Raw genomic sequence first — 10,874 nt, 5'->3', positions numbered from 1 at the left:
CCCCCCCCCCCCCCCCCCCCCCCCCCCCCCCCCCCCCCCCAGTCCTATTATTCCTGGAGATATATTGTTATTTTTGTTTCACTTCCTTTAGCATGTACTAAGATAATTGCTAAATCTAAGATAATTGCTAAAACTAAGATAATTGCTAAATCTAAGAGATAGTTCTCTTTTAACCAATCTCCTATGCCAAGTCCAGGGATTGGTAGTACTTAGTGAAAAAAAAAAATGCAAATAGCCGTTTTATAATCTGGGAAACTTTATTAAAAAGAGAAATGGTATGTATGATCAAACTACTCTGTGGTTTCATTTTCATTTAAAAAAATAGACTAAGAGAAAAGGAAAAAATAACTAATTTGTTGTCTAGATGAGTTATAAATAAGGCATGTATCATAATTATTATTATGAAAGTATACAGCCTACACACAGATGAAAACTGTAGAGCACGTACTACAAAATCACATTATCAGTGGTTAGCAGGCTGGAATTCAAAATCCTTTGGGTACGCTGTTCGATATGACATTCGAGCAAACAACTACTAGCATTCGCCTCCTGTTTGATATAAGACTATAGCTTCTATCAAATTACCCGTTTCCCCTCACCAAGATGAAGATGAGAAAGTATGAAATATCCCGCCACCAGAGTATTTTTTTTAGGTCCTGCTCATTCACCTGGACATCCAAATGATCTGCTAAAGCAGATATACTGATATCACTCATCTGGCATTGACATTGGCATCGCAGGGCACCTCGAGCTAAGGGCAATGTCTCAGTCTAGTCATAAGCAAAGTTGCTTTTATCAATCTTAACCTAATGTTTAGGCATGCGTACAGAGAGTATGGATTGCCTTGTAATGGGTTGATTTAGCTGCTGATATTTTAATTGTACATTTGAGCCTTTCTGAAAACTGTAATGCACATCTTCAAAGCTGATTTACTGATTACAAACTTCCCACTGGTATTCTCTTTTTCTAGCCTTTTCTTTTCTTTTTTTTCCTTTTGTTTTCTCCTCTCACAAAGGGCTATGTCTTTAAGAGGCATGGAATCAAGAATGTTTTAAGATCTCTTCTCGCAACCAGTCAGCTGCACTGATGAATTCTTTCTGGTGTTTTTCACATGATGAGGCTGTTTTTATTTCCTAGAAGATGCAGACATGGGAAGATCCTGCTAGGTGAATGAAAAATCAGACTCAGAGCTCAAGTCAAGACTCGCCTTCTGCAAAGTTTCCCTCCCTCGTAGAATCTCTCACTCACCTTTTAGGGAGTCTCTGTTTCATCACAGGAGAACCTAGCCTGTGATTTTACAGCTTTCAGCCCTCCACATTCTCAACTATAAGTACAAATTCTCCAGATGATTTTTGGAAAAAAAAAAAAAAGTTGCAATGGGAACATTGTAAAAACATGTAAGTGAGGTGTAAACATTAAAGTATCTCTATAGGTTTGCATAAAAACAGCAGCAATTATTTTTTTAAATGCTGATACCTTTGCCTTCTGTGGCAAACTGCACAGGCTGTTTATATTCAAGTGGAAAAGGCCAGGAGAGCCGGCAAAAAGCCTCCCCAAAACTTCATCTGATCAAATTCTATCAGCAGATACTGAGTTAGACATTTTCGTGAACTCCTCAGAAAGTTACTTTCCCTGGAACGACTAAGAGAAGCATCTTCCATAACAGTGTTGAAAAATCAGTGCTACTCCCGTTAGATGTCTGAGGACTTATGACTCTTTTCCCAAGGTCGTCCTTCTGGAAACTTGGGATGGTTAGCTGAGGAAGCACTGTCTAATCTAAGAATTATGAGAAATGGAAAATAAAGATCCCTTTCAGAGGGTTTCCCCACTTCAGCAAATTCATTCAGAGAACAGGCCGAGTGTGTTTTCTCGGTCACACGTATTCTCCTTTCTGTTTTTCATACCTGAGGATTATTCACAGCCCATTAAAAAATAAATAAGTGAAAGCAAATTGCTTTGTGTTCCGGACGATCAGAGCCTGATCCAGGAATAATGTAAACCTTTCTCGATGAACGATATCTTGTCCAGTTTCCCTGCTGAGGAAGGCCAGCTGGGTCACAGAGCATCCGTGGGGAGTGCGCAGGACTGGACTTCCTGGTACACACCCCGCTTCCTTGCAGAGTGCAGACTGAGGGAGAGAACCACTGTGGAGGCCAGGAGGAGGAGGCCGATGACGAAGAGGATGACCAAGGCTGCTTTGGCCCCCCTAGGACCCAGATTCTTGCCAAAGAAATAGAGCTGCTCCTTGCCAGGTTCTTCTGTGAACAAGAAGAGGTGAGGTGTCAGTCCTCTGCCTTTCCCCAGGGAATGAACACTGACCACTCACATGCAGGATTCGGGGAGGGTATCATTACCGTTGGGGGGCACTGTGGACGCTGCTCCAGACGGAGACTTGGTGGAGTAAGGGATCCTGTTGTCTGCACAAAGAAGACAAGGTGATTGTTTTATAAACAACGGAAGCAGATTCTTTTCATGACGTGGGTTATTTCAAGAGTTATTTCATTGTACCAATGAGGATTTTATCCCATTTGTATCCGCAAGTCTTTCTGAAATTCTCCCTTTTCTGCTTCACACCAGTGCACATGCTGTTCTTACCCCATCTACCTTTCAAGCTTCTGCCCACCCATTAAGACCCAGCTGAAGCATTATAGTCTCTAGAATGTTTGCTCATGCCCCCCCAAACTATAAACCATTACCTCCTACTGCTGCCACTGAACCTGTCCTCCGTACTCTATTTTGGCATGTATCGCATTCTATTATAGTTACTATTTATTTATTTATTCATTTATTCATTTATTTATGAGAGACAGACAGACAGACCGAGTGCAAACGGGGGAGGGGCAGAGAGAGAGGAGACACAGAATCCGAAGCAGGCTTCAGGCTCTGAGCTGTCGGTGCAGAGCCCGAGGTGGGGCTGGAACTCACCATCTGTGAGATCATGACCTGAGCTGAAGTCAGATGCTCAACCAACTGAACCACCCAGGCACTCCTTATAGTTACTATTTATCTGTCTGTTTCTCTTACTTGACTCTGAGCTCTTGGGGGGTCTAGTGCCCCCTATTTTCAGGGCGTACAGGAAGCCCGGTGCTATCACCCATCATCACTGACAGAAAACAGTACCTATGTTCCGAAGGACCGTGTAAGTTGTTTCCATGCCAGCGTGGATGTGGTCAGACACATGACAGTGTAACAGCCATGTCCCTGGGTGATCTGCAAACAGCTCAATGGTTTGGAATGTCCCAGGAAAGAGATCATACACGTCTTCTCGGTAAGATTTATCTATCTGTGGAAAGAAGGTAATAAAGATAAGAGCAGAGGGCAATAAGATTGAGAATAGAAAAATAATAGAGGTAAATCAAAGAAAGCAAAAGCTGGTTCTTGGAACAGGTCAGTAAGAGTGATAAACCTTGTGGTAACCATTCTCCACAATGGCCCCCAATGATCCCTGCCTCCTGATATCCATAACCTCTGTAGTCCCCTTCTACGGTGTGTGAGAGTCGGTCTGTGAGACCAGCTGTGTGCGCCAGAAGTGATGGCATTCTACTTCCAAAAGATTTAGACCCTCTCTCTTGCTCCCTTCTCTTGGATCACTCAGCCTGGGGGAAGTCAGCTCCTGTGCCATACCCACATGGTGAGGAACTGAAACCGTCAGTCAACAGCCCTGTGAGTGAATTTGGAAGTGGGTTCTCCAGTCCCAGTCAAACCTGATGACTGCAACTCCAGCCGACATCTTGATTGCAGCCTCATGAGAAATGCTGAATCAGAACCAACTAGTTAAACTACTCCCAGATTTCCGACCGGAAAAATTGTGAGTTAGTGTTTGTTGTTTTAGGCCACTAAGCTTTGGAGTAATTTGTTACACAGGAATAAAAAACGAATACAAACTCATAGACCAACAGACCAAGAAAAAAAAGCCCACAGATTACAAACACTAGGAATGAAAGAGGGGGACATCACTAAGGCCTTACAGACATTAAAAGGGATAATAAAGGAATATTATGAATAACTGTCTGTGATTCTACAACTTAGGTGGTATGAACAAATTCCTTAAGGTGAAAACTGCCTCACGTCACTATTCAGATTATCTGTTAAAGAAACTGAAATTACATTAAGACTTTCCAACAAGTTAAAATTCTAGGTCCATATGGCTTCATTGGCAAATTCTGCCAAACATTTAAAGCAGAAATAATACCAATTCTAAACAAACTCTTCCAGAAAATAGAAGAGGAGAGATCACTTCTAACTAATTTTATGAGGCCAGCATTACCCTGATACCCAAATAATACAAATACTTTACTAGAAGAGAAAGCTACAACCAATATTCTTCATGAAAATAAATGTAAAATCCTTTAAAAAAAAAACACTAGCAACTTGAATCCAACAATATATAAAAAGGATAATGCATTATGACAATCCTGAGATTGAAAACTGTTTCAAAACTTGAAAAGCAATCTATGTAAATCACCAATGCACTAAAGAAAATAATTCACAGACTAAAGAAGAAAAATGTGACCATCTCAATAGATGCAGAAAAAGCATTTGATAGAATTTGCCATCTGTTCATGATAAAAACCATCAGCAAACTAAGATTAGAAGGAAACTTTGTCCACTTGTTAATAGGATCTATTGGAAAAAAAAAAAACCCTACAGATAACTTTATATTTAATGATGAACGACTGAATCCTTTCCCTCCATCACTAATCATATGGAACATTATCCTAGAGGTCCTAGCCAGTACAATAAGGGAAGAAAAGAAATAAAAAGTATACAAATGGAAACTAAAGAAATAAAACCATCTCTATTCACAGAAAAGAAGATTGTTTATGCAGGAAACCATCACCCCCAAATCTACAAAAAAGCTACTAGAACTATTTAGCAAAGTTGTAGGATACAAAGTTGATTATACAAAAATCAATTATATTTCTGTATATTGGCAATGAGCAATTAAAAATTGAAATAAAGACACTACCACTTATACTATCACCAAAACCTATGATATTACTCAGGCAATAATCCAACAAAATATGTGCAAGATCTGTATGCTGAAACTACAAAACACTGAAGAAAGAAATCAAAGAAGATCTAAACAAATGGAGAGGTATGCCACGTTCACGAATTGGAAGACTCAATATTGTTAAGATATCAATTCTCAAGCCAATGTACAGATTCAATGCAATTCCAATCAAAATTGCAGTGGGATTTTTTAATAGGAATCAATAGGCCGTTTCTAAAATTTATATGGGAAGGCAAAGATCTAGAATAGCTAAAATAATCACCACCTGATTTCAAGACTGGCTATCATACTAACGTAATGAAGACAGGGTGGTATTCAAGAAAGGACAGAGACGTAGATCAATGTAACAGAATAGACAGTCCCCAAACACACCCACATATATACAATCGATACGAGTTTGACACAGTGGCCTTTTCAATGAATGGTGATGGAATGACTGGATATCCATATACAAAAATTAAACCTTGACCGTATATGAACGTTAAAATGGATCAGAGGTCTAAATATAAAGCCTAAAACTATAAAACTGCTAGAAGAAAATCCTCGTAACCTTGGTTAAGCAAAGACTTCTCAGATATGACACCAAAAGCATGATGCATAAAAGAAAAAAAATAAATTGTACTTCATCAGAATTAAGAATTTATGTTCTTTGGGGCACCTGGGTGGCTCAGTCGGACGCTTAACGTCCAACTTGGGCTCAGGTCATGATCTGTTGGTTTGTGAGTTCGAGCCCCGCATCGGGCTCTGTGCTGACAACTGGGAGCCTACTTCTAATTCTGTCTCCCTCTCTCTCTCTGCCCCTCCTCTGCTTACACTCTCTTTCTCTCTCTCTCAAAAATAAATAAACATTAAAAAATAATAATTTATGTTCCTTGAAAGATAACATTAAGGAAATGAAAAGATAAGCCACCAACTGGGAGCGAATATTTGCAATTGCATAGCGGGTAAAGTATGTGTACGTATAAATCCCTCAAACTCAACGATAAGGAAACAAACAATGAAATTAAAAAATGGGCATAAAATGTGGACACTTCACCAAAGAAGGTTTACGGATGGCAGATGGTAAATAAGCCCATGAAAGCTCAATATCATTAGCCATTAGGAAAATGTAAATAAAACACAATGAGATACCACTATTTACTTAATAGGATGGTGAAGAAAAAATGAATAAAAATGGAAGACACCAAGTGCAGACATGGATATGGCTCCCATACTTTTCTGGTGGGAATGCAAAGTGGCACTGCCTCTGTGGAAGTATTTTGGCAGTTTCTCATCACGTTAAGTGTACACGTATCACGTGGTCTAGCAATCCAACTCCAAGGTATTTTCTCACGGGAAATGAAACCTTAGGTTCACAGGAAGATACGTACACAAATATTTATAATGACTTTACGTGTAATGACCCCAACGCAGAAAAGACCCAAATGTCCCTAAATAGGGAAACGAATTAGCAAACCGCAGTGTATTCATCCAGTGGACTCCTACTCGACAATCAACTAGAACACAGTGTTGATGCACACAAGAGGGATGCAGTTCAAATGCCTACGCCAAGTGCGACAGGCCAGATTCAAAGTGCTATGGGTGGTATTTATGTGACATTTCCGTGAAGGCAAAACGAGAGAGATGGAAATAAATCAGTCAGAAGTAGCTGGCTCCAGAAAATGCAACACGAACATTTTAGGGGGTGATGGAGACGTCCTATATTTTAAGATGACACTACTGTATGTGCTTTCCAAAACAGGGACTTTCACTCAATGTAAATTACACTGAATTTTACAAGTTTACAGGCATAATACAAAATAATTGCAATTTTATTGAATTCTATAATTTTTACATTTTTTTTACAATTTTTACAATTTTATTGTAAATTTTTACAATTTTTTCGAATTTTTACAATTTTTACAATTTTATTGAATTCTATAAATTTTCATACATTTTTTAACATGTGAGTTGAAAAGGCCAAATTCTGAAAAGCAGGATAGCCAGTTAAGATGTAAAACTGTAATCACTGTAGACTAATACTGGGTATCTTAAACTATGTTAAATAAATATACAGAGGGGAAAAATAGATGTTTTACTAAATATACTATTTATTCCTTCCTGTATAACTAGAAAAGGACCAATGCAGTTACTTCCACAGATTAGATGTGATGATTCTTTTCTATTCTATTTCCTTATAGATTTCACTAAGCACTTGGGATAACTTACTTACTTACTTATTTATTTGTGTGTTTGTTTATTTTTGAGAGAGAGTGGGGGGGCACAGGTGAGCAAGGGGCAGAGAGACAGAGAGACTCCCACGAGGGGCAGAGAGAGAGAAATTGCGGGGAGGGGGGCTAAAGAGAGAAAGGGAAGTGAAGCTCAAGCTTACCCAAAGCAGGACTCCTGCTTACCTTGAGCTCACCCAATGTGGGGCTCAAGCTCACCCAATGACGGGCTCACATTATTCTGTTCCAATCTCTAATATGAACCTCACAAGCCTTAGTGCCAAATAACTCTCTTTGTTCACAGTGAAAAATTGAATCTTTTAGTTCAAAAAGTCTTCCCCAAAGCATATTCCTTATACTCACTTTGAAAAGAAAGCTCTCAGCATGATAATGGATGGTATGTATGTCCACTTCATTTCCTAGTCCCAACAGATACCAGTTTGTCATTGTATCTTCATTCATGATAAGACCATGGAGATTCCCAAAAATCTTTCCATTGATAGCTAGGAAGGTGAAAAACAAAATAGCCTTCAATTAGCGGTCACTACTTAATCTGGTTTTAGAAATGGTTCAAGATCTTTAGGTTACCGATATTTTCATCTACCTGATAAACATGTCCCCACCATTCTAGACCCAAAACTCAGATTACCAAGAAATCCTTATAGAAGAGAGACAGAAAAGGGAAGTAGTAGTTAATTTTTAAAAGCTACGTCTTGGGTAGCAACGTGTGCTGTTTGGTTGCTTGTTTGTTTGGCATATTCTCTTTATGGAGAGGGTTAGAGGCTCATTTGTGAGGCAGCCATTACTTATACCAGTCTATAGATGAGTGAACTAAAGCACAGAGAATCAAGTTTATATAAATCAAAATTGAATGAATTAAGAGCCATTTCTTTAATACTTCGCTTTCTGAGAACGAGTTTAGGGTAAGTTCCTAAGAATACCTGAATTTCCAAAAGAAGGAAAGCTTCACATGGGCTGAGCCCATGACCCAACAATGACCAAAGCAAACTCAAGCTGGATTGACATGATGGAAACTCTCACTCTTTCTACTAACTTTTTATTCTGTGCACCATGGCACAACCAAATGAGTTACATTTATTAAAAATAGAGAGCATACTAAGAAATTTTGGGGAAAGGGAAGCAAAACTATAGGAGAAAGAGTAGCCAAATCAGAAATCAGCCTACTATATTCTAATCAATGTTATCAATGAACTGATTTTGTGATCTCAGGCCAGCCCTCTTTTTGTATACGTTTGGTCAGAGGTAGATCTTGGACAGAGAGTGTGGATGTGTCAACATATTACTCTCTTAAAAAACAAACAAACAAACAAACAAACAAAACAACGAAACTACTGGGGCACCTGGGTGGCTCAGTTGGTTAAGCATCTGACTTCAGCTCAGGTCATGTAGTTCGTGAGTTCTGTGCTGACAGCTCAGAGCCTGGAACCTGCTTCAGATTGTCTCCCTCTCTCTCTGCCCCTCCTCCACTTGCGTTCTGTCTCCTTCCCTCTCCCTCTCTCTCTCCCTCCCTCTAAATAAATAAATAAATAAATAAACAAACAAACATTAAAAAAAAACCTTAAATTACATAGAATTAAATAAATAACATAGACACTTTAAAACAGAAACTTGATCATGGTGCTTCATGTCTCAGCAACAGTTAAACCACACCCTTAAATTTGATTAGCTAGATGTCATTGTGTATTCTTATAGAAATACACCAATAAGTGATGATTCATTTTTTAAGAATTACTTTATAGGCTTATAGTTTAGGGAGTCCAGCCTTCAGAGACAGAGCTCCCTAAACAACTGGTCCAGAGTCTCACTGGACCTTGCTGGCAATCAACCAATGGCTTAGTTCATTCCCTCTGAAGGAAAGTTTTGGAGGACTTTCCTCAGTCTAGGTGCCCCTGGGAATGGGAAAGGTTCAGAGAAGGAGGCTGGGGACTTCCTACAGTTATAGGAATTTCTATGAGTTTATCTCAGCAAGGGTTTCTTTTTAAACCTCTGGTGTACCATGCATTTTGTTGCTCTCTTCAAAATCATCAGTGTGCTTAAAATCTCGTGGATCTTTATTGAGATACTTCTTAATATTGTCATCCAGATACCAGGATTCATTCTCATTAAATATCAAAAACAGGAGAGCAAATTCATAATCAACATCGCTTCTTCTTCCCTTTTCATTCAATACCCCTTCTCTGCAAATAATCAGAGGACCCATCAAACCGCTATACGTATCCTGAAAGAAAAATAGACTGAATTAGAAGAGCCTTTATATAGTTTAATAATACAGATTGCATGCTTGTACGAGAGTCATTGTGAAAAGACTATTGGCCACAAAATAAGTCTTAAGAAGCCTTGAGTGTTCCTAAAGATGAACTACAGAGTGACCTCTTTGAGGGCTGAGGCTGTGTCCTTCCATCATCACTGAGTCTCCAGAGCATAGTCCAGTGTCTAGAACATAGAAGGTACTCAAATATTTGTTGAATAAATTAATTCTTATTTTTATTTTCTTGTTTGCTTTTCAAGTGAGACTACATGCAGATGCTTATATTCCATTTTCTATGGGTAAAAGTGAACAGGATAATTAGAAAATTATATGGGGCCATGGATGACCTCCACGTCAAATTGTTCAGCCCCTAAGCTTTCTTTTGAACGAAAACTCCCACATGTCCAACTTCCTATTTAGATATTCCATCTGGATGTACTTCCTGCAACAATTCAATCTGCTGAGCATTTTTATAGTGGATTTTATTATTTCCCTCAGACCATTTCCTTCTCTGGAACTCTCTATTTCTGTTGACAACACTATGCTATTTCCTGTCATTTAAGTCAGAACACTTCATTTCAGTGTTTAATTCTTACTTCTTTCTCACGTTGTCCCATCTCGCTTGCTGTCAAATCTTATGTTTCTTTTCCCTTCACAATGCTTCTCCTTTCTGTGACTTTCTTTCCATTCCATCTGCCATCCATCTAGTGTAGGATCTTAAGGCGTCACCCTGGATTAGAAATCAGTTCCTCTGTGGTCTCTGGCTCACCTCACCTGCTGCCTATCTTTTCGAGCACCGTCAGCTTACTCTCATCACCCCATATCTACCAGTCATCAGTGATTTTCCCATGATATTCCTACTGCATAAAATACAAATCCTTGACAGGGCTGTAAGCCCCTCATGTGCTCCACGAATGGATTTTTCTATCTTATAATCCCCAAACTGCTTTCCTTTCCTACCTTATATGATAGCCAATAGGATGCTCAACATTTTCCAAACATACCTTTTATTTTCCTATTTTCAACTTTGCTCATAATGTTCTCTCCTCTTAGACTCCCTTTCCAATGTCTCCTATATAGCTCTGTACTCCTACTGAACTCACCAGATTCCGAGTTGTATTCTAATTATGGGTGTGCACATGTATTATTTTCCCCAAAGATGATAAATTCCTTCAAGATAAGAATATTTGCATCCCTCACAGAACTTGGTAGGTCCATTTGCATATTACGAGTGCTCAATAAATATTTATCAGGATGCACAAAGGAATAAACAAATGTGGGTTTCCCATAATTCCAATGTATAACTTTATTTTTTCAAATGCCTTGTGTTTCTCTCCTGAACTCTTGCACTGTCCAGTACAACTCAAGGATGCTAATGCAGCCA

At 39.0% G+C, this 10,874-nt stretch overlaps 1 protein-coding gene across 2 annotated transcripts in view; it reads right to left on the bottom strand.

Annotated features, from left to right (window-relative positions):
* The window catches only part of HEPHL1 (hephaestin like 1), a 93,469-nt gene that overhangs the window by 9,854 nt on the left and 72,741 nt on the right, over window positions 1-10,874 (bottom strand). Inside the window, exons 16-20 of one of the 2 annotated variants that reach the window (XR_005794790.1) lie at window positions 9,238-9,460; window positions 7,585-7,724; window positions 3,121-3,283; window positions 2,355-2,417; window positions 1,769-2,258 (exon numbers count right to left, since the gene is read on the bottom strand). Coding sequence is in view for 1 of the 2 variants with exons in the window: in XM_040489632.1 (XP_040345566.1) it covers window positions 2,056-2,258; window positions 2,355-2,417; window positions 3,121-3,283; window positions 7,585-7,724; window positions 9,238-9,460 (792 nt within the window). In the remaining variant the exon portion in view is untranslated. Of the gene's footprint in view, window positions 1-652; window positions 2,259-2,354; window positions 2,418-3,120; window positions 3,284-7,584; window positions 7,725-9,237; window positions 9,461-10,874 lie in introns of those variants that run through there. The other variant, XM_040489632.1, reaches the window with a different exon arrangement.

Source organism: Herpailurus yagouaroundi, unplaced genomic scaffold (assembly GCF_014898765.1).
Source record: "Herpailurus yagouaroundi ecotype Mexico unplaced genomic scaffold, PumYag 180, whole genome shotgun sequence".
Classification (NCBI taxonomy): domain Eukaryota; kingdom Metazoa; phylum Chordata; class Mammalia; order Carnivora; family Felidae; genus Herpailurus; species Herpailurus yagouaroundi.
This window is presented reverse-complemented; position numbering and strand designations above follow the sequence as displayed.